General features: G+C 43.3%; 1 protein-coding gene across 1 annotated transcript in view; it reads left to right on the top strand.

Moving 5' to 3' along the window:
* The window catches only part of LOC135213922 (putative Ras-related protein Rab-33), a 133,354-nt gene that overhangs the window by 11,586 nt on the left and 96,841 nt on the right, over nucleotides 1-24,927 (top strand). The window contains exon 3 of the mRNA XM_064248016.1: nucleotides 8,986-9,108. Within this exon, the coding sequence (XP_064104086.1) occupies nucleotides 8,986-9,108 (123 nt within the window). The remainder of the gene's footprint in view (nucleotides 1-8,985; nucleotides 9,109-24,927) is intronic.

Raw genomic sequence — 24,927 nt, 5'->3', positions numbered from 1 at the left:
TTTAGATTCGGTACATCATTCAGCTATTCGTATAGCCACAGGAGCTTTCCGTTCGTCACCAATATCTAGTTTGCTAGTTGATGCAGGAGAGATGCCTCTTGAACTCTATCGCCAGTCATCATATACTTCGGTACTGGTTAGAGCGCAAAGACCCCAAAAAATCTCAGGCATTTGCTGTGGCGAATAGAAATATTTTTGGTTTAATGGTTTTTATGAAAAGTCATCCAGGTATCCCATTCCTTTTAGCTATAGAATAAAACAAATTTTAGAGGATACAAATATTAAAAAATATCCCATTATTCCCTTTGTGTATCCCAGTACTCCTGTCTGGAGGTTACCGATGTGAAATTCTGCAGGTACTTCAATGGAGCAAAGAGAAATAAATCTGATGAGGAAATAAGGGCAATATTTTTAGAACATGTATCAGAGCATATAGATACATGTTTTATATTTACTGATGGCTCCAAGTCCAATGCCGGCGTTGGATATGGAGTTTTTAGCCAATCTTTTAACCGAAGAGGTGCACTTCCTTCTATTGCCTCAAACTTTACAGCTGAATTGTATGGCATCCTAGTAGCACTGGAACATATTGTAACACTCCCAGTGTGTAGCTACACAATATTTTGTGACTCCAAAAGTGCCTTACAGTCCCTGGAAGTCTTTAATACTGATCATCCCTTGGTGTTGAAGATCTTGCAGTGGATCTTCTTGCACCAAAATAGAGGCAGCATTGTTTCATTTTGTTGGGTTCCTGCCCATGTGAACGTATCGGGAAACGAAGAGGCAGACAAGGCTAGCCAAATCAGCAGCGCAAACTTTAGTACCGAGAAAATGCCCTGTTTCCATATCGTGATACATTCTTTGATATATGGAAATCTATCCAGTATTTAGGGCACTTCAGTGGGACAGAGTAGGCCCCAACAAAATGAAAGAAATTACTAGACAGACACACCCTTGGAAATATGACCTAATACCAAGGAAGTGGGAGGTTGTATTGTGTAGATTACGTATTGGCCATACACGTTTAACTCATGGCTATCTGATGGATGGGGAGAATGAGCCATTCTGTGATGATTGCTTAGTTCCACTGACTGTTAGGCATTTGCTGGTTGAGTGTCCCAGTCTAGTGGAACTTAGGAATCGTTTTTTTAGCTTATAGTAGTGAAGCAGGTGGTAATTATAGCATGCCAAAACTGTTGGGAGAAAGCATGTGTGTTAATAACGTTATCTCTTTTATCAAAGAAGCTGGTCTTCTCAAATATATCTGACAGCTGTGCTGTCTTAGTATATACTTTTTTCCCTTTTGGTTTTGTTTTATATTTTATTCAGATTAATTAACAATTCTTTTTATTAGAATTTTATTTGATCAGAAATTTTATTCTGATTTTTATCAGATTTTTTTTTTTTTTTTTTTTAAATCAAATTTATATGTATCTCTTTTAAAGATAAAATTCATAATATATTAAACAAGATTTAAAATAACGTTAAAAGATCACACTTAGCATTCGGCGTCGGTGACCCTGGTAGTTGTGACGCCAGAAAACCTACAATCAATCAATCAATCAATCATTCGTTCCTTTGAAACATCGAAGTCAGTAGAACCTAGGGTTCCAAGCTGGAACTTGGATGTGGGTCCTGAAATTTCTGTCCTCCGAGAAGTTCGAACCACCTCATACGGCTTCATTCCGGGATATCACTAGAAAGTGTATATTTCTGCTATCTCTTGCTACGGCTAAAAGGGTCAGCGAGTTGCACGCCCTTGAGTCACGAGTTGGCTTCAAAGGAGATTCTGCGATTTGTTTATTCCAGACACTCTTTCTTGCCAAAAATGAGAACCCTTCGAATCCCTGGCCCAGGAGCTTCGAGGTAAAAGGACTTACTAGCCTATGGGGCAGAGAAATAGAAAGATCACTTTGTCCAGTTAGAGCACTGAAATTCTATCTGGACAGAAAGAAGCTGTTGGGAGGTTCACAACACGGTCTATGGTGCTCGGTGAAGGACCCCAAGAGACCAATGTCTAAAAATGCTTTGGCCTTCTTTGTTAGAAGTGTCATTACCGAGGCTCATAAGAACTGCTCAGATATGACTTTTAATCTATTAAGAGTAAGAGCTCATGAGGTAAGGGCAATCGCGACGTCTATTGCATTCCAAAGGAATATATCACTTAAAAATATTTTGGATGCAACCTATTTGGAGATGCAACTCAGTATTTGCATCTCATTACTTAAAAGATGTGCGAGTTACGTATGAGAAATGTTTTTCTCTAGGTCCGTTTGTGTCAGCACAGACGGTTCTGGGTAAAGGAGAGAGCACCGATCCTTAAATATGTGTACGTAACCCTCTTGTCGGATGTGTTCTTGTTTCCTGTGCATGGGAGAGTCAGATGCCGCACTGGCGGCCTTCACTTCTTTTCATTAGGAAATCGAGTGACAACTGACTTTTAGAGGGGTACAAAAATTTTTGTTGGGAATTTTGTATGTGTGTTTATCGAGTTTTTGGTTGTTTGCTAAGAGTTTGGGGATGACTCTTGGCAATCTTAGAACTAACACGGGTTAGGATCGGGTGATCGGGATCAGTTGTGTGCTCCTTAAAGAAGGCGTGTTGTCATATAAGCGGATTAGCACCCATTGACAAATGCCAGTTAGGCTCTGCCGAGTAAGCGGATGAAACCCCATCGACAGACCCACAAGAACTCTTGGCCGCAGATCACTATCTCGCTAAGGCTCTTGAGGTGAAGCAGACTCCTGGGCAGTAGCCACGAAGTCTTCCACCTAATAAGGTAGGAACCAAGGTCTATAAATACCTACAACATATGTTGTTTACCTGTCTAGTCAGTAGTTAGCTGTCTCTTGCCCCCCACCAAAGGGTGTCAATCAGCTATGTATATATCTGATAGGTAAGTTGAATGTATGAAAATGATATTGTTATGATACAACAAAGTTTCATACATACTTACCTGGCAGATATATACGATGAAGACCCACCCAGCCTCCCCGCAGGAGACAGGTGGAAGAGAGAATCTGATTAGAAAACGGGAATGGTTCCTAGTCCTGCCACCCAGAGCAGGGCGGTAGATCACCTACCTACCGTAGCGAGTGCCGCGAAAATTGAATTTCTGTCGGGGACGACGGAGTCGATAGCTATGTATATATCTGCCAGGTAAGTATGTATGAAAATTTATTGTATCATAACAATATCATTTTTCGCCTGACACAGATGTTCATCAGCAAGGCTTGATGAAGGTACACACGACAGCTCGGATCAACAAGGACCTTCCGACTTTGTTCCTTCTACCCATAAGGATAAGGAGATAGAAGGAAGTTTGGAATTAGAAGAAATTTCAGAGGATGAGGATAAACCTTCTAACGCGGCTGCAGACTATAAAGTGCTTTCTCGCTCCCCCGCCTTGAGCTGTTTGGAGAGGAACTTTAAACCAGCTCCCCGTTCTCCTCAGTCACAGTTCGTTAGAAGGATGTCGCAAAAACAGTCAGCCTTCATGAAAATGAAGTTGTTTATTTCGGCAAAGAAGGCGATGGCAAGAATAGAAGACTGGTTGAAGGAACGGAGACAAGCAGTGAAAACCACCTTTTCCTTTCCTCCGGCTAAGCTGGCGTCTAAGGCGGGAATGTGGTACGAGACTGGAGAAGCTCTTAGCCTGGGAGTACCTGCCTCCTCCCAGGGGGACTTCTCCGGTATTGTAGATTCCTCAAGGAGACATGCCCTCAATTCAGCGAAAGTGATGTGGTCCATGACGGAGTTAGACCACTTCGTTAAAGGTATATTTCGATCATTTGAAGTATTCAGCTTCTTGGACTGGGCCCTGGGAGTGCTGGCCAGGAAAGCAGAACACTACAGGCACAGAAATGGAGAGTTAACTAGCTTATGGCCTGTATGGATAAGGCACTGAGGATGGAGCGAACGAGATGGCTTCCCTGTTTACGGCGGGATTTTGAAGAAAAAGAGCGCTGTTATGCTCCTTCGCCACCAAAGGAGTTGTGATCGCGCAGAAGGCGGAACTCCTTTATGCCCCTTCCCTCTTCGGAAACATCTTTTTCCGCAAGCTCTGGTTAGGGATATTACTCTTTCTCTAACTCAGAAGGCAACTCAAGATCTTCTAACTCGCTCCGTAAGAAAGGGTCTTCCGGGCAGTCAGGCACCAGCAAAGAAAGAAGAAAAGAAGGTTTTGCGGCCCTTTCGAGGTAGGGCTCCGACCAGGACGGATTTCAGAGGAAGAAGACGGGAGACAGGCGGACGAACAAGCAGGAGATCGTTTAGATCCCGTGCTAGGAAGTGAGTTACAAGTCTCCAGTCAGCAGTAGGAGCAAGACTGTCAAGTTTTTGGCAGACTTTGGAAAAGGAGGGGGGCGGACACCTGGTCCCTCTCAGTCGTCAGGGAAGGTTTACAAGATCCCTTTCTTGAAAAAGCCACCTCTTTCGAGAACACCAAGAGCCTTAGTGGCTCAATACTCGGACGTACGAAACAAAAGAGGCTCTCTAGATCTAGTAGACCAGATGCTAGGAAAGGGAGCCATAGAACCTGTACTGGAATTAGAATCACCAGGCTTTTACAATCACCTGGTTTCTAGTACCCAAGAACTCGGGGGGGATGGAGACCCATTCTAGATGTCAGCGCACTGAACGTCTTTGTAGGAGAAGACAAAATTTACTATGGAAACGACTCGTCTGTGCTGGCAGCAGTTCGTCCAGGGGACTGGATGGTGTCCCTGGATTTGCAAGACGCCTATTTTCATATCCCCATCCACCCGACTTCAAGGAAATTCCTAAGAGTCGTGGTTCAGAACAGGTGTTTCCAGTTCAGAGCCCTTTGTTTCGGCCTCAGTACAGCCCCTCAAGTCTTCACCAGGGTAATGTCGAACGTAGCGGCTTGGCTTCATCAAGAAGGGATAAGGGTATCCCTATACCTAGACGACTGGCTGATAAGGTCACAATCAAAGAACAAGTGTCTGGAGGACTTAAGAAAGACGTTTCTGATGACCCAGGAACTGGGACTCATCATCAAGGAGAGTCCCAGACCGAAACCGAGTCAGACAATTCTCTATTTGGGGATAGTTCTGGACTCAGCTCGTTTTCGGGCTTTTCCCTCTCAAGAGAGGCAGAACAAGTGCCTCGAGAAAGTGCAGCAATTCCTAGGGAGAGAGAAGTGCTTGGCGAAGGAGTGGATGAGTTTGCTAGGCACCCTCTCCTTGCTCGAGCAGTTTGTCTCCCTGGGAAGGTTGCACTTCAGACCTCTGCAACACTTCCTTTCAAGAGTATGGGACAGAAGAAATCAGGAGGACTCCTTTTCTTTTCCCATTCCAGCAGACGTCAAAAGGCAGTTGAGTTGGTGGCTGGATCCCGCAAATTGAGGGAAGGAATATCCCTATACAAGAAAGAAACCCACCTAGTGTTGTTCTCAGATGCTTCGGAGTCAGGTTGGGGAGCAACACTTGGGAACAAGGAAGCATTGGGCTCTTGGGAAGTGCAACAGAAAGGATGGCACATCACAAGAAAGAATTGATGGCCATCCTATTAGGTTTAAAAGCCTGCAAAGAAGTAGTCCCACCCGGGGAAGGTAAGTAGAGGTCAACTCGGACAACACATCAGGCCCTGGCGTACATAAGAAAGCAAGGAGGAAACTCATTTCTCTGTCCCATACGAAACAGCAAGGGAACTCCTTCTATGGACGAAGGAGAATGGAATAAATCTTTTAACGAGATTTGTACAGGGACAGAAGAATGTGAGGGCAGACATGCTCAGCAGGAAAGGGCAAGTTCTTCCAACAGAGTGGACCCTCGATCTGCAAGTTTGCCAGGAACTGTGGAAGTTATGGGGGAGGCCATCGATAGATCTCTTCGCCTCCAGCAAGAACAAGAGAATCCCCAACTACTGCTCCCTGGTACCGGACAAGGAAGCAATATCAGTGGACGCCTTCTTGATGGACTGGACAGGGATGGATACTTATGCGCTTCCCCCGTTCAAGATCATCAATCTGGTCATCAAGAAGTTCGCCCTTCTCAAAACAGGGAGAATGACCCTGATAGCACCTTTTTGGCCAGCAAGAGAATGGTTCACAGAGGTAGTGGAGATGCTAGTTGCAACTTTCCAAGAAGCCTTCCTCCAAGTCCAAAGCTTCTCAAACAGCCCCACTTCGAGAGGTATCATCAAAACCCCCTCGCTCTACAGCTGACTGCATTCAGACTATCGAGAAGCTTGTCAGAGCGAAAGGCTTTCTGAGCAAGCGGCTAGAGCTATCGCAAGAGCGAGGAGGATATCTTCGCAGAGAGTATACAATCGAAGTGGGAAATTTTTAGATCTTGGTGTAAACGACACAAAGTGTCCTCAACCACTACCTCCGTGAGTCAGATTGCTGATTTTCTTCTGTTCCTCAGACAGGAATCTAAGCTGGCCGTATCCACGATAAAAGGATACTAAAGTATGCTTTCAACAGTCTTTAAGCATAGAGGCATCGACCTATCACTAAATACGGATTTGAAGGATCTCTTGAAGTCGTTTGAAAACGACTAAACACACAGTAAGACCCCGGCTTGGAATTTGGATGTGGTTTTTGAAATTCTTATGCGGTAGGAAGTTCGAACCCATCTCGCAATCGACCCTTAGAGATTTAACTAAGAAGACGTTATTTCTGATGGCTCTCGCCACAGCAAAAAGGGTCAGCGAGATTCAGGCGATGGAGAAGCACGTAGCTTCACTCAAGACGGAGCTGTATGTTCCTTAAGGCTCGACTTCCTCGCTAAGAATGAGAACCCATCCAAACCCTGGCCGAGGACGTTTGAGGTTCCTAACCTCACAAACTTGGTGGGTCAAGAGGAGGAGAGACTCCTCTGCCCAGTTAGAGCTCTCAGGACATATTTGTCACGGACCAAGAGTTTAAGAGGACCTTCCAGTGCTTTATGGTGTCCGTTAAAGATCCTCAAAGGCCCCTCTCGAAGAATGCATTGTCATTCTTCTTGAATGGGAAACACTTAGAGAAAGCTCACCGCTTATGTGAGGAGGTAGAACCTTCGGTCTCTTAAAAGTGCAAGGCCCCTATGAAGTGAGGGCTATTTCTACGTCTTTGGCATACCAGAAGAACATGTCAGTTAGACAAATAATGGACTCGACATTTTGGAGGAGCGACTCTGTATTCGCTTCTCTTATCTCAGAGATAAAAGTAGACTACGAGAAGTGTTACTCTTTGGGTCCATACATGGCTTCGTCTTCGTTATTGGGCGAAGGAGTTACTACCTCCCCTCAACCTTAACTTTAGTTGACATACCTTTATTGGGGTTTGTGTTTTTATGGTTGTCTGAGGAGTGGTATGGTCGAGATGGCACCCTCAGTCTAGCTAGATAGATAAATATCTAGTCTGCAAGTTAGGTGGTTAGGTTGAGTAAGGTTGCAGTTAATTAAAGGGGAATAGGTAGTGCAGAAGTCTAGTCACGTTGTTGGTCTCGCCCCGTTTGACAGACTCTATTGAGTGGTTTCAGCATAGCAGGTCTCATCCTGGCTGGCGCTCCTAAGGGAAAGCAACTCAAAGAGGCAGGAACTTTTGAAGTCAGCTTCCTTAGCAGGTAAGGAATCAAGGTTACCTACAACTTTTAGTTTGTTTCCCCAACGATGTTGGGGTGTCTTTCACCCACCTCCAAATGTGAATCAGCTATATATATATAACTGCCAGGTAAGTTCTATTCATAAAAATGAAGTATTTATGATAAAACAAAGTTTTATGAATACTTACCTGGCAGTTATATATATATTTTAAGGCCCACCCACCTCCTCTCAGGAGACAGGTCGGGCAAGAGATGATCTGAGGAATAGAAAATTGGAATGGTTCCAAGTACCACCCTGTAAGGGTTGTTAACCACCTAACCGGACACCTACCACTCGGCGGTTGCCGCGAGTTTTGAAAATCTGCCGAACCGATAGAGACTATAGCTATATATATATAACTGCTAGGTAAGTATTCATAAAACTTTGTTTTATCATAAATACTTCATTTTTTAAAGGTAGACTACTTGATTCCATTCACAAAAGCCACCTCTGGTGGACACTCCAGTCACATTGATAGCTTACAGCATAGGATCGGAAAAAAATTTGTTGGCCCTTGCAGAAGTAGTATCACTAATAAATGAAGGGTCAATAGAAAAAAATAAAACTAATATTAATAGGTATATGAAATAGCATTTCATATATTCTAATATTGTATGCATTTTAAGTAATGCAAATGCGTACGTTTACTTTTAATAAGATAAATTTACGTTAAAAAGGAGTTTTCAATTAGTGTCAACAAAATCCGACTCTTAAGATAGCATAATCCAGAGGCTGTAATCATCTGTAGAGCTCTTTTAACAGGTAAGGAACCAACAAGTTTTAATTAATGCTAGCACTATATGTATTCTTTTTATTTATTAAAAAGTATGTATATCTCAGCTATGTAACTACTTGGTAAGTTGCAGACATAAAAATGACATTTTTATAGTTAGATTTTATGTATACTTACCTAGTAGTTACATGATCAAAGCCCTCCCACCTCCCCTCTCATGTATAATAGGGCACAAACAACTGAAAATCAGTGCCGAGTTGGTTTCCCCGGTAGTGGGTGGGGGGTGTCGCCTAGCCAAAGCAATATAGCGGTACCGCGAATTTTAACAATTCTAGCTGCCAACAGTTAGAAACTAAAGCTATGTAACTACTGTATGCAAATAAATGTTGGCGTAATATTCTTTTAAAATTGACCTTTTTGTTCAGTATCGATGATCTTTCATTTTTTCACCTCTACATTTTGTATGGATACTTTATATGTTTATCATTGTAACCATATTTTATATGTTTATCATTGTAATCATATTTTATATGTTTATCATTGTAACCATTTTAAAAATCTGTGCTGTTGTACTTATAAAAAATAGTTATTCGTTTTCCACTGCTTGTGCTTTTTTATTCTCAGTGATTTACTTTGTAAATGTTTAATTGTCTTGCTTTCAGATTGTTATTGTCTTTCATGATGGCCAATACTTTAGAGGTAAAATAGAAAATATCACAAATCAAAAAAGAAATCAGATTGTACAAGTTTTCCTTCTAGACTATGGAACAGTTCTGAGGACTGATGTAAGTACTTTAATTTTCAAGCAAAACTAGATACAGGGGGTCCTCGAGTTACGACGTTGATCCGTTCTTACGATGCATCGTAACACGAATTTCAGCGTAAGTCGGAACATTGAAAAATACATGATTTAATGTAAATACCTATCAATAACAACGAGAGAACAATTCCTTACCTTTATTAGTTTGATTGGTTTACGAACCAGTCCTCAAACACTGCAAGTGTCACCCATGCCTTCTTGTTGGACTTCCAAATTACTGGTAGTTGACCCTTCCAAATGCCCTTGAGTGCCCTTGGATTTTCAGCCTGATACACCAACAAGGGCTTCAGTTTGAAGTCGCCAGCAGCATTACCCCCAAGAAGTAAAGTTAGCCTCTCCTTGCTGGCTTTATGACCGGGTGCTGACTTCTCCTCCTTGGCGATGTAAGTGCGGTTAGGCATACGCTTCCAAAACACCTGTCTCGTCTACGTTAAACACTTGCTGAGCAGAATAACCCCCCTCCTTAATTATCTCAGACAACGCTTTAGGAAATTCACTCGCTGCTTTCTCATCCCCACTAGCAGCTTCACCTTGCAATTTAAGGTTATGGTAATTGGCCCGAGCCTTAAATCGCATAAACCAACCCCTACTAGCCACAAACTCTTCACTTTCACTTCCCTCCCCCTTTTCTTTTTTCAACACTTCAAACAATCTTTTCGCCTTCTCCTGAATCACCCCATAGGCTGACCTGGGATACGCCGTTGATTTTGGTCTTCCAACCAAAGCACCAATAACCTTTCCATTTCAATTATTAGACCATACGCTGCTTAGTTATCACTGTCGCTTTCATAGGAGCAGATCCCTTTCACATGTTCAACGATGCGCTCTTTATCTTTGATAATGGTAGCAACGGTCGAACGGCTAAGGCCAAGCGAGCGGCCAATGTTTGTTGGCGTTTCTCCCTTCTCGGATCGCTTTATAATGTCCACTTTAATTTCCATGGTGATGGCCTTTCTTTTCTTCGATGCACTACCATCAGAAGAGTCCGCCTTGCGCTTGGGAGCCATAACAAAGAGCAAAAAAGTTACAAAAACGTACACACGAGGGAGAGAGAGGCAGTGTAAACAACCAAAATGGCGTATGGACGAGGACTGAGCGTAGCGAAGCGACGCCGTCCTCTCCCCCACAAAGCGTATTCTTCCGCCGTGCGCCTGGAACTAGTTCGCGTTTGTTTTACGTTGCTTACGACGCTAAACCGCGTAAGACGGAACGACGCAAAATATTATTTTTTATATTTTTATGGGGGCGCGTTCGTAACCACGAAACATCGTAAGTCGAGACCATCGTAACCCGAGGACTTACTGTATTCTGAAAATTTTATTACCTATATCTGGTGTGTTGTGGTTTCAATTTGTACATTTTACTCATTCAGTATTTTTTAAATGAACGGTACCTCTCCATTTGTAGCTTTTACTTCCACATCAGTGGAAGTTTGACAGATTGAAACCAAAAATGAGAACAAACTCAGTTTTCTATGATTCTATCCATAATTCCCCCATCCCCCACCCCACCAGGACTATAGGTACAAACGGTCTACTTCTGTCCCCGGGTTCAGTAGGAGTTGGGTAAATGCAATTTATTCTTTTATATATATAGTATGTATATATATATATATATATATATATATATATATATATATATATATATTATATATATATAATATATATATATATATATATATATATATATATATATATATATATATATATATATTATATGTATATATGTATATATGTATATGTATATGTATATATATATATATATATATATATATATATATATATATATATATATATATATATATATATATAGATATATATATATATATATATATATATTACATATATATACAGGCAGTCCGGGTTACGACGGCTCCGGCCTACGACGTTCCGAGGTTACGACGCTTTTTCTTGAATATTCATTGAAAAATCCGCCCTGGGTACGACGTTTGTTCCGACGTTACGACGCTGACGCTTCCAACGCTCCGAGTTAACGACGCTTTTAAAAAACGCATACTATGATAAAAATCCTATAGTTTAGCACAGTATACTAATAAAAAATAAGTTTCTGGTTAGATTACAACAAAAATTTTGAGGTTATGATGATTTTCGACACTTTTTATGTCGTATTTTTCTATGTTTTTTAGTGACGCTTCATATGCGGAACTAGTTTCCAAGCGAATGAATACATACTAGCTTGCGATGCGCAAAGTTTCATAACAGTCCAAAAGCGCAAATAATGAAAAAATCATTGCTTGTTTCCAGTAATATTAACAAAACGAAGTTTCTGGTTAGATTACAACGCAAATTCCAAGTATACAAAGAGACACATTATCCAGTAATTTGATCAGAGAGAGAGAGGGGAGAGAGAGAGGCTCTTCCGACGCTCCTAGTTAACGACGCTTTTAAAAAACGCATACTATGATAAAAATCCTTTATAGTTTAGCACAGTATATTAATAAAAATAAGTTTCTGGTTAGATTACAACAAAAATTTTGAGGTTATGATGATTTTCGACACTTTTTATGTCGTATTTTTCGAATTTTTTTAGTGACGCCTCATATGCGGAACTACTTTCCGAGTGAATGAATACATACTAGCTTGCGATGCGCAAAGTTTATAACAGTCCAAAAGCGCAAATAATGAAAAAATCATTGCTTGTTTCCAGTACTAATAATAACAAAACAAAGTTTCTGGTTAGATTACAACGCAAATTCCAAGTATCCAAAGAGAAACATTAATCCAGTAATTTGATGAGAGAGAGAGAGAGAGAGCAGAGAGAGAGAGAGAGAGAGAGAGAGGCATCTTGGCAAATGAATGGTCTTGGGGATTGACGTAACGTTTATTTTCTGAATAGATAGGACAGAGAAGTGTTCGTTTCATTAAACGGCCTCTGACTCATGCCAGTAAATGTTTTGTTGATACCAATAATATAAGCCTATTTAAAGATACGTTTACTTTAATTAGTCTATATGATACGTAAATAGTAATCAACTGTTCTTGTAGCCCTCAAGATTTGGCAAAATCAAAGTATCCAAAGAGAGACATTATCCAGTAATTTGATGAGAGAGAGAGAGAGAGAGAGTGTGTGTGTGTGTCAGTCAGTCAGTCAGTCAGTCCGTCTTGGCAACAATGGTCTTGGGGATTGACGTAACGTTTATTTTCTGAACAGATAGGACAGAGAAGTGTTCGTTTCATTAAACGGCCTCTGACTCATGCCAGTAAATGTTTGTTGATACTAATATATAAGCCTATGTGAAGATACGTTTACTTTAATTAGTCTATATGATACGTAAATAGTAATCAACTGTTCTTGTAGCCCTCAAGATTTGGCAAAATCACTCCAGGTTGTACATAAAACTTCAAGAATGTAGTGTCACCAGAGGATTACAATACAGTGGGGCATCGCTTATTCACGGATCAGTATTCACGGATCCAGTTAATCACTTGGGTTTTTTTTTCTTGGACCGCTTCTCATGCTACATCGCTGGTATGAATCGCTGCATCACGGGTTTGTCATGTTGGCGTAATTCGATGTTTTCTGGTAGGCTAACTAACCCTCGCGTGGTCCGATAACTACCAACATACATTTAAAGACTCATATTATGATATTAACTGACAATAAAGGTAATAAAACCATTCTCACCTAATATATTATTGTCCTATCTTCGAAATAAATAGCCTATTCAAGGTTTATGTACGACGTTCATTGGTAGGCTAAGCGTAGTTGCAGTGCGATAACCACCAACGTACACGAACAGATTCACATTATGATATTAACTGACAATAAAGGTAATAAAACCATTCTTACCTTCTATATTATAGTCATATCTTCATAATAAATAGCTTATTCAAAGAATAATTCCACATCACTGCACTCAACTTATCGTTGGAGTGGCCAGCCACAAAATGTAAGCATATAACTTTACGAAAATGGTTTATGTATACAGTTGCGTTCAAAGCGACATTTTTTGTTTGATAAACTTTTAAAGTGTAATTACGGTAGTAATAACATTAAGGCTAAAATTAATTCGAACTTCATTATTATTTTGGTAGTATTCGTATATAAATTCTCTGAACAATGAAGTCATACAAACGCTATTTGTCATAGATTATCGTAAGTATTGCTGTTTGTTATTGGCGACGAAGCATAAACGAAATACATAAAAGCATTTTTTACCTTATATATTATCGTCATATCTTCATAATAAAAAGGCTATTCGTGGAGTAATTCCATATCAGTGAAATCAACTTTTATCTATGCGAGGCCAGCCAGCTGACAAAATGTATGTACGTATATGAAAATCAAATTATGGTAGCGTTCACAGCAAGATTATCTTTCGAAATTTTAATAGTACTATTCATGTTAACGTAGTAATAATGTTTGGAATATATGTAACATTCATTTTGTTCATGAAACTTACCTGTCAGATATATATATAGCTGTATTTTCTGAAGTCCGACAGAATTTCAAAAACCTCCGGCACACGCAGTGGTCGGCCAGGTGGTTAGTACCCTTCCCCAGGTTCGGAGGCGGGTATCAGGAACCACTTCCCGTTTTCTATTCATAATTTTTCTGTCGCCGGTACTGGAAACGCCTGTTTTCAGTACCTCCGTCTTAGGATTTTGGAAACTTCATTGCCGCTAAGTATCCTGATTGTCTTTTGATTATTTACTTGGATTTGTGGCTAGGCATACGCTATCTTAAATTGATTTGAATTTGATTCATTTTTTGCATAAGATATCTGAATCTAGTTAGGCTAGTTTCAGAGGGTGTTGTCTGCAAAGATAGGGTGTGGCTACAGAAAGCTTCGGTAGATCCGCCCTTAGTATGCACGAGGGGTATGGGTCTTGCTTCTTTGTGGAGACTTTGTCTAATTCCGTAAGAAAGAAGTATGATTGGTAAGTACGCAATTATTCAGTAACAAAAGTCAGGGTAGTGAACCTGCTAATCTACCTGTATTACTTTTTTCTTTTCCCTAACCCTGTAGTATGGCCTACTGGCTATGAATATGTCTGCGAGAGGTGCTCGCTCTCCTTCATTGTTGTGAAGAGTGCTACTTCTGTAAATGATACACCCTGTAGTGTTGCCTTCGGGCCCTAAAACAGTGTCTGGAGAGGGTATTGCCCTTTCTCTGATACTCTCTCGATTTGTGACGTAGAATCGAAAGTGCTTGCTTTAGAGAGCAAAAGTGAAGTGGCTAAGTGCAGTGACAGTGCCCCTTGTGTAGTGGAGGGTGCGTCAGATCGGCCTTATTTCGCCTCTAGGCCGGGACCTCTGCTTGACTCCCAGGAACAGGGAGAGAGCATGTCGAAAGCCGAAGGAGGGTTATGAGGAACCCCCACCGATCTGACGTGCCTTCGGCAGACCTGAAGATACTTTCAGGCTGCCAAAGTGCGTGCATGTGCACGAATCCTGAAGGATTGCTTCTCGTCCTCCGAAGCGTCCTCCCCGCGCAGGGGTTGGAGCTTTCGGAAGGACTCTCGCCCTCTAAATAGAAGCTTTATAGAGGAGGACGCTTCACGTTTCTCTCTCTCTCTCTCTCTCGTCATGCGTTTCAGTGAGAAGTAATAAGGCGAACGTCACCTGAACATGTGTACGTCTTTCCACCGAGAAATACGAAAAAGAAGTCGTAGTAGCAGGACGCTTTTGAGCGCGGACGTCCGAGCTTTGTTCTGTGAGAATTAGAAGGCGTTCCCTCGCCCCTTGTATTCTTACACGATCAACCCTTCTCCTGAGACTGCTTCGTGCAGTCGGATTTTTCTCCGAGATGTATCTCGCTCTTCCCTGAAGGCAGTTTCTCTCGCTTGTTTCTGCACGCTTCTTTGGACGCTCGGATGGACGCCAGGCGCGCGCGTGTGCACGCCAAGCGCGCGCCAGTGGACGCCGAGCGTGCGCCAGTGGTCGCCGAGCGCGCGCCAGTGGACGCCGAGCGTGCACCAGCGCACGCCAGGTGTGTCGCCTGGCTGAACGTTTCTGTTGAACTCTTCAAGCTCTTGTTTCAGATTTGGGCCTAAAGAATTTTTACCTCTACCTTCGGTGATACCTTCTACCTCACCTGCAAAGAATGTGAAGTAAGCAGTGCTTCGGAGGAAGCTTAAACATGAACAGGCAACTTCGTCTTTGAAACCCAGCAAGACATCGGGTTTCGTGAATTCAAGAGGTCTCTGTCAATTAATATTGCTTTTCGCAAAGGTGGATGGAGTTAAGGAAAGCTCAAGGGAAGATCTCGTTTGCTCTACCGCAGTCAAGACTTTGTGATAAGGCAGTTACGGGTTATGTAAAAGCTCGACGTCCTGCACGTCATGACGCTTGACTACGTTCGGTAGGATTCTTGTAAAAGCACTCACTCATCAAGAGGACGCTCTTCAGGAAAGCGCAAGACAGGACTTCCTTTGCCATACTGCCAATAAATTTAAGTTGCAAGCTTTTTAGTCCATCTGAAAGGGCTTTTCAGATGATAGATTTTGTTAGTTCCTAAGTTCGGGACTACGCTGCCGAAGTTGAACATCGGGGTCCTACCTGCCGAAAGCCCAGTCTCTTATCAGGATTCTTGCCCCTTCCTCGATCGATACTTTGTTCCGACACGGCATACAAACCTTCAGTCCTTTTACAATAGGAAGGTTGCTAGCGGCAGCTGGATAGATCGTAAGCTTTCGAACAAGGGGTTCAGTAGTTAACTGCTTGTCCGACAGGCGCGCACGCTACTGGGAGGTAAACAATCACTTTTGTACATGCAACTTCCCCGGCAGATATATACTTAGCTTATGTCTCTGACGTCCTGACAGAATTCAAAACTCGCGGCACACGCTACAGGTAGGTCAGGTGATCACCCTCATCCCGCCGCTGGTGGCGGGAATACGGAACCATTCCCGTTTTCAGACCAGATTTTTTCTGTCGCCCGGTGCTAACCAACATCGTTGTTTAGTTCCTCCTGCACGGAATTCTGCTTGCTTTGCTAAGGATTGTTTGGTGAAGTATTCTTTCTTTGGCTTTGGTATACGCTGATTTGGACCGTTATTTGGATTTGCTTAGGATTCTTCATTATGGCTGATTTGTGCCTGAAACTCGTTTTAGAGTTTGTGTGAAAGAAGGATGTAAGGTGAGACTGCCGAAAACTTCGGTGGACCCTCACACTATTTGTGTTAAATGTAGGGGAATGAATGCTCAGTTAGTAACACATGTGACGAATGTTTGAGTTTGACTGAAGTGCAATGGAAGAGTTTGACTGCGTATGTAAACAATTTTGGAGAAAGATAGAATTAGGAAAGCTGCTAAAAGTTCAAGTAGGTCCTGCTCTTTGGATCAGGACAATCTTTCTATTTCCAATGTAATTTCTCCTACTGCTAACGCAGGTTCAGCTCCTTCCCCCCGCAGCGAAATCGTAGATTCATCTGGATCGGAGAAAGCTGCAATGGAAGCGTCGATCCGTAATTTGCAAAGGCAATTACGAGAAATGGAAGGTAAGAGTGAAGTGTACAGTGTCCCCAGTGTAGTGGAGGGGGCGTCTGACCGACTCCGCATTGCTCCTAGGCCTAGACCTTTTTCAGACTCCCATGACCAAGGGAGGAGGAATGTCGAAAGCCGCAGGAAGGGATGTAGAGTATTCCCAACGGTCAGGCGTCCCTTCGGCAGGCCCTGTAGACTCGTCCCAGGCTGCCTTGGACAGCTATAGACAAAGCGTCCTTAGGAAGTGTTTTTCCGACTCGGATTCTACTTCTCCCGCCGCGGATGGAGCTCCGCGTCTAAGTCGCGCCCTCTGAAGAGACCTGGAAGGCGCCTGCAGGAGACGCATTAGACTCCAGCCCAGAGCCTTTTCCGGAGTATTCTCGCTCAGAAGAAGAGAGCAATGAAGTCTCCTGTTTCTTCTCCGGAAGGAATTCGTGCTTCTACAAAGAAATTCTTGGTAGGACTGCAGGACAGCTATCCTCGTTAGTAGGCTCGCTGTCTAAGGAGCCTTCTCGCAGGAAGGACGTCTCTCTTACCAGTAAAGAGCTCTCTTAAGAGACGGTCGTCAAGTCGGCGTTCGGACTCTGATAGGCGTCTCTCTCCTGGAAGGCGCTACTCCCCACCCCAACAAGATCGTTGCTATAAATAAAACGCCTCTCCCTTTCGAGAACGATCTACTTACTCCGACCAGAAGAGCTTCTTCTAGTAGGATCCCGCATTCGTCTAGATGCCCGAATAAGGGCGCAAGCCCCTCTCCTGACAAGGATAGTCCGATCCTTTCGTAGGAGTAAAGAATGTTCTTCTCCTTATAGGCGTTTCTCTGAGAAGAGAGAAGTGCCTCTCCTTGCTATCTTAAGGAACAAGATAATCTCCGTTATTCACGGGGACGCGGGAGAGAGAGAAGAAGAAATCTCGCCCCCCAACCCCCCAGACCTACAATTAGAATTTATTTGTAATAATTGGCAAAAGCATTGGGAAAGCTTAGCCGATAATAAGATGAGAGAAATAACAAATGTTATATCCCTTGGAAATATAACGTGATGCCCCGAAAGTGGGAGACTACTCTTTGTCGTCTCCGAATTGGTCACACTCGGATGACACATGAGTTTTTGCTAGCTGGCCAACACCAATCATATTGTGACGACTGTTTGATACCCTTGACCGTGAAGCATTTGTTGACTGAATGCCCCACTTATAGCACGGAAAGAAATAGATATCTGTTTGAGGCTCGAGGTTGAGGATGGCAGGTTCATCCTTGCCAGATTCTTGGACATGATGTGTCATACAATGCAAGTGGCATTTTTTAGATTTATTTTAGAAGCAGGTCTTCTGAAGCTATTTAACTTTTACAATGATATTTGCGTTTTATGGTTTAATTTGCATATAATTTTATTCTTTATTTATAATAAACGATATCGGCGTCAATGACCTTCGATGTCAGGATGCCAGAGAACTAACAATCATTCAATTCATTCAATTCGCCCCCCAGACGTTCTCGGAGAGATTTTAACGCCTCTCCTAGCAGGCGCCATCGTGATGTTAGACGGTATTCTTCAACCAGGCGTTTTACTCCTTCCAGGCGCCAGAACGGGACGCTAGCGCCTCTCCACGCAGAACGCCAGGAGCCTGAAAAGAGCATGATGGTTTTCTCTACGCCCTACTCCTGTTAGGCTTTCCGTTAGGAGTTACGAGTTTGCCTTCACACAAGGCAACAAGAAAATCTTCGGAAGGAAGTAAACCCCTCCCCCTCTCCTGGCAGGAGCCAGGATGAGAGCCACAGAACGTTTATCTACCCCAAGGCGCGTTACGCCTGATAGACGCTACCGACGTGACGCTAGCGCCTCTCCACAGGCGCCAAGAGCCTGAAAAAGATCCTGTTACGGATTTTCGCCCTACTCCTTATAGAGTTTCCTGTAAAGATGCGAGCTCTTCCCCTCTCAGGCAGCAAGAACTTTTGAGAAGAAGCAGGCATTCTTCTTCTGCGAGGCCCCTTCCAGTAGAAACTGTTTCTTCAGGCAATAGGATCTCTTTGGGGAGTGGTCTTCCTTCCTCTACCAAACTTCCTTCGAAGGAAAAGAGCGCTTCTCCTTCTAGGACTCCTTCTCCGAAGAGGCATTCTTCTCCTAATGCTACCTTTGAAGAGGTATCTGAGGAGGAACTTCCTGTAGATGCGGGCGTCTCGGATTACAAGAGACTGGCAGCCCTGCTTCATTCAAGAGTTCGGTGACTCTCTTCGTCCTGCAGATCCTCCTTCGCCGGGATCACTGCTTTCAGCACTAAGCTTTCCAAGTCCTCTTCGTTCGTGAAAATGAATCCGACCCTTTCGATGAAGAAAGCCATCAAGAGCTTGGAGAACTGGCTCCTCTCTAAAAAAGAAGCGGGCAAGACGGTTTTTTCCTGCCCTCCTTCGAAGTTGGCAGGTAAGCCAGGTGTCTGGTATGACACGAAAGAGCCAATAGGATTGGGCCTCCTTCTTCAGCTGATGCTGATTTTTTCAGCGTTAGTGGATTCGTCTAGAAGACGCTCTCTTCATTCGGCAAAGGCCTCATGGGGAATGTGCGAAATGGACCATTTACTTAAGGGTCTATTTCGCACACTTGAGGTCTTTAATTTTATGGATTGGGCCTTGGGAGCCCTGGCTAAGAGAGCACAGGATCCAGACTTTGTTTCGATGGAAGTTTTAACGAGTGTACTTTCTTGTCTGGATAAGGCCTTGATGGATGGATCTACGGAGGTGGCTTCTCTCTTTGGATTGGCAGTCCTTAAAAAGAGATCTGGTCTACAGTTCTTTTTGACGAAATCGGTGTCTCCTCTACAGAGATCCTCCCTGCTTTATTCGCCCCTGTCTAGTCACCTGTTTCCACAAGAGACAGTGAGAGATATATCTAAGTCTTTATCCGGAAAGGCTACTCAGGATCTGCTTGCGCAGTCGGCGAAAAGACTAAAACCAGCAGTCCCTTTGGCTAAAAGAGAGAAGCCTGCTTTTCAGCAGCCCTTTCGAGGGAGAACGACGGCTAGACCCTCTCTTAGGAGTAGGAGACCGGTTAAGAGAGGAAGATCAGCACGCAAGCCCTTCCCTAAACCACAATGAGAAAGTAGTCCTCCAGACTACAGTAGGAGCCAGACTGCTGAAGTTTGCAAAAGTCTGGGCTCAGAGAGGGGCGGACAACTGGTCCCTCTCTATCCTCGAGAGAGGATACCTTATCCCCTTCAGGAGAAGCCTCCCTTAACAACAACAACAAGGGAGTTAACAGCAAGATACCGAGATTCTTTAAAGAACCAGGCCCTGCTACAACTAGTAGAAGAAATGATGGACAAAGAGGCGATAGAAAGGGTTCAAGACCTTCAATCTCCAGGGTTCTACAACCGTCTTTTTCTTGTACCAAAAGCCTCAGGAGAGTGGAGACCAGTCCTGGACGTAAGTGCCCTGAATCGCTTCATTGTCAAGACGAAGTTCACGATGGAGACGACGACTTCCGTTCTTGCAGCTCTTCGTCCAGGGGATTGGATGGTGTCCCTGGACCTTCAGGATTCCTATTTTCATGTACCTATCCATCCCTTGTCCAGGAGGTACCTAAGATTCATGGTACAGGGCAAAGTTTTTCAATTTCGAGCCCTATGCTTCGGTCTTGCCACGGCCCCTCAGGTGTTCACGGGTCTTATGAGGAATGTCGCTCATTGGCTTCATATCGAAGGAGTAAGAATCTCGTTGTATCTCGACGATTGCTGATCCGGGCCAATCAAAAGATCAATGTCTGGAGGACTTGAAATTAACACTGGACCTAGTTCAGTCCCTGGGACTGTTACTAAACCTCGGAAGTCCCAGATGAATCCCAGCAAAGCTTTTCTATCTGGGATTCTGATGGATTCTCGGGGTTTTCGTGTATCCATCAAGGAACGACAGGAGAGATGTTTACAGAAAGTGACGACCTTCCTAGAGAAAGAACAATGTTCCGCGAGGGAATGGATGAGTCTTCTGGGGACCCTTTTCCTCGTTGGAACAGTTCGTTTCTCTAGGGAGGCTACACTTAAGACCCCAACAATTCTTCTCAGAGAGAAATGGGATCAGAAGCACCAAGAGCTTTCGGACTCCTTTCAGCTCTCAAAGAGCATAAGGAGGACCTCAGTTGGTGGTTAGAGCCAAACAGATTGAATCAAGGGCTCTCCCTTCAGTTGTCGAGCCCTCGCCTAGTATTATTTACAGACGCCTCGGAAAAAGGATGGGGAGCGACTCTAGGCTTGAGAGAAGTGTCAGGCACCTGGAGTGGGGAACAGGTGTCCTGGCATATCAACAAGAAGGAACTAGCAGCAGTCCATCTAGCTCTCGTTCACTTCGAACCTCAAGTATTGGGTGCCGTGTTGCGAGTTGAATTCGGACAACACGACAGCTCTAGCCTATATAAGGAAACAGGAGGGACTCACTCCTTCCTCCCTGTTCGAGAAAGCAAAGGAGCTTCTTCTTTGGACCGAGAACGGCGAATAACTCTTCTAACCAGGTTCATAAAGGGGGAAAAGAACGTGGAGAGCAGATCCTCTGAGCAGAAGAGATCAGGTCCTTTCCACGGAATGGACTCTGCATTCAGAAGTTGTGCGACGAGATTTGGGACCTCTGGGGAGACCCAATATCGACCTGTTCGCAACGAATTGGAATGCGAGGTTGGAGAACTACTGCTCTCCGATTTCAGATCCAAAGGCAGTTGCAGTGGACGGTCTCCTTCTGGATTGGAAGGGGATCGACGGGTACGCTTTTCCTCCTTTCAAGATAATAGGAGAGGTGGTAAGGAAGTTCGTTTCGACGGAGGGAGCCAAACTGACCCTCATCGCCCCATTCTGGCCAGCCCAAGATTGGTACACAGAGGTACTGGAATGGATGATAGATTTCCCGAGGGCCCTTCCACTGCGGAAGGATCTTCTCAGACAGCCCCACTTCGACAGATACCACAAAAACCTCCCCGCTCTCAGTCTGACTGCCTTCAGACTGTCGAAGGACTCGTCAGAGCGAGGGGGTTTTCATGCAAGGCTGCAAAGGCAATTGCTAGAGCCACCGAAGACCTTCAACTCTTCGCGTGTACCAGTCGAAGTGGAGGTGGTCCGAAGATGGGCCAGGTACCCAGAAAGTATCCTCTTCCAGTACCTCTGTAACTGAAATAGCGGATTTCTCCTTTATTTGAGGGAGAAATGCAATCTGGCTGTTGCCACAATAAGGGGATATACAGGTAGTGCTCGAGTTACGATAATTCGTTTTACGATCAATCCGATGTTTACGATGGGGTTAGCAATTAATACTAAAAAAAAAAAACAAAAAAAAAAAAAGTTGAAAATGCGTATTTCTAAATTTCGCGCACAGCGAGCGCTGGCAGCAGCGTACTACGCTGTACGATATGTTGGCCCGAGAGCGAGAGGCTGGCGTAGGTACAGCGGCAATGAGTTCGACCTCACTTGCGCTCGTTTTGAACCAAGAAACATTAGGTCGGTGTTCGTTTGTGATTTGAGAGTTTTTTGTTTTTTTTAAGTACCGAAAATTACAAAACAAAAAAACTATGTCTGCCAAACAACCAAATAGGTGTCCTGCTGGTAGTGCAAAAAAGAAGAGGCAATCCATCACTTTGGAGCAGAAACTGAAATAATAAACCAGCGTGAAGCGGGAAAGGCAGTCATGGTTTATCGCACGTGACGAACGTTTATCGCAATCGACGGTATCCACCATCCTCAAGGACAAAGAAACGCGTAATGGATGCTGTAAAGGCATCTGCTTCAGTTCATTCAGCGGTTATATCAAAGAAAGAGGATAGGGCCTTTGGAAGAAATGGAGCAATTACTGGTCACGTGGATGGAGGATCAAATACAAAAGCGTATGCCGCTCACCCTCTTAACCATTCAGACAAAGGCGCGCATGCTTTTTTGAAGAGCTGAAGAAGAATTATGATGATAACCACAACAAAAGTTTTGCAGCAAGTGCTGGATGGTTTCGTCGTTTCAAGAACCGCCATAATTTTCACAGTGTGAAAATTAGCGGTGAAGCAGCAAGCGCTGATTGCCGACGGGGCCGCTAAATTTAAGGATGTTTTAAACGAGATCGTCCGTTAATGAAGGCTACTTGCCAGAGCAAATCTTTAATGTTGACGAAACCGGACTTTATTGGAAACGTATGCCACAACGGTCCTACATCCACAAGAAGCAACGGTGATGCCCGGTTTAAGGCATACAGGATCGATTGACTCTTCTGCTTGGGGAATGTGGCTGGGTATAAACTTAAGCCCTTTATGATTTATCACTCAGAAAATCCAAGGGCTTTAAAAAACATCGACAAGCAGACACTTCCTGTGCATTACGTCATAATAAAAAAGCTTGGATGACTGCAATATTGTTCGAGGACTGTTCGTTCATTGCTTCATTCCGGAAGTGAAAGATTATTGTAGAAAAAATAACATCCCCTTTCAAAATTCTTCTGATTCTCGACAATGCTCCTGGCCACCCTCAGCACATCGGAGATAGTATTAACGAGAATGTAAAAGTTGTGTTTCTGCCACCAAACACCAACTTCTCTCATACAACCCATGGATCAGGGTGCTGTGGCTACGTTCAAGGCGTATTATCTTCGGAACACGTTTGCGCAGGCTGTTCAGGCTACGGATAACGAGGAGAAAGATCTCAGAACTTTCTGGAAAGAATTTAGTGTTCTTAACTCCATTATGAACATTGGAAGGGCGTGGAAGGAGGTAAAAGAAAGAGTGTATGAATGGGGTCTGGAAAAATCTGCTGAAAGTGTATGTGAACTCGTTTAAAGGTTTCGATCAGAATGAAGAAGAAAAGTGGAAATCAATAAAAAGATCTTGATACTTGGGAAAAGTTTAGATTTAGAAATTGACGAGGAAGATATCCAAGAACTTATAGATGTGCAAGATTGTAGAGCTAACGGCAGAGGATTTAATTGCACTTGCAGAAGAGAAAAAAAAAGCAGAAGAGGAAGAAGAAATAAAAGAGCCGGAGCGAACGTTTACGACTAAAAAACTGGCAGAGGCGTTTGCTTTATTTGATCAAGGACTGAAACTTTTAAGTGAAATGGATGGGGACGAGGAACGGTTTGCCTAAGTTCAGAGGGCTCATCAAGACAGTGTTGCATGTTACCGATTAATTTATGAAGAACGAAAAAACGCACTGTGCAACCTACAATGGATTTTTTTCTTCAAGAGAACGACTCCAGTGCATTCCGCTTCCCCAGCCCTACCCCTCACTTGAGACTCGATCCTGTACGTCTCGGAACAGTTGTTTCCTCGAGACACCTGAACTTACAGAAGAAAGAATTTTTCTGAGGAAGAGCGAATTGATGATCCTGCTGCTTTATCATCATCCTCCTCTTCCGATCTTTAGTTATAGTATCCATGGAAACAGCCTGACACCGATCACGTATGCCGACAACGGACGAATCTTGGTGAGTACCCTTTTACGCTACAGTCTGATCCTTGTTCTTATTATTAAGTTTCTTTTTATACTTAATTATCATAAGTCAATCTGCATTGAAACACCCGAACTAGCTGATATTAATAATTACTATACCTTATATGTATAGGTATACTGTGTAGTGTAGGCTAATCTTCCATATATGTGTATATAGCCTAGCCTATATGGTACTGATTAACTAGTGTAGCTAGGCTATATCGATACGATTTTCTCAACTTCGAGGGTTTTTTCGGAACCTAACCCCATCGTAAGTAGGAGAATACCTGTAAAAAGCATGCTCTCATCTGTTTTATTTTTTTAGACATAGAGGCCTTAATATCTCGGAGGACAAAGGATCTGCATGACTCGTTAAGGTCCTTTGAAACCTCGAAGTCCAAGACTATAAGACCACCTAGTTGGAACCTGGATGTGGTTCTTAGATATTTAATGTCCGAGAAATTCGAACCTCTCAAAATTCCTCATTCAGAGACTTGACTAGAAGTCTCTCTTTCTCTTTGCACTAGCCTCTGCTAAGAGAGTTAGTGAACTTCAGGCTTTTAGAAGGAACTGTGGGCTTTAAGGAAGATTCTGCAGTATGCTCCTTTAATCCCCGTTTTTAGCAAAGAACGAAAATCCTTCTAAACCATGGCCAGGACTTTTGAGATTAAGGGACTGTCCCTCTTTGATAGGGAGAGACTTAAAAGAGGACATTGTGCCCAGTCAGGATCCTCAAGTTCTACCTAGAGAGGAAGAAGCTACTTGGTGGAAATGTGGATAGCCCTTTGGGTGTTCCGTAAGAATCCTAAGAGGATGATTTCTAAGAATGCTCAAGCGTATTTTATTAAAGACGTTATCAAAGAAGCGCATGTTTCCTGTGAAGAGGAACACTTAAGGC

This window comes from Macrobrachium nipponense, chromosome 43 (genome assembly GCF_015104395.2).
Source record: "Macrobrachium nipponense isolate FS-2020 chromosome 43, ASM1510439v2, whole genome shotgun sequence".
NCBI lineage: Eukaryota > Metazoa > Arthropoda > Malacostraca > Decapoda > Palaemonidae > Macrobrachium > Macrobrachium nipponense.
The sequence above is the reverse complement of the archived record's forward strand: the minus strand, read 5'-3'. Positions and strand labels throughout refer to the sequence as shown.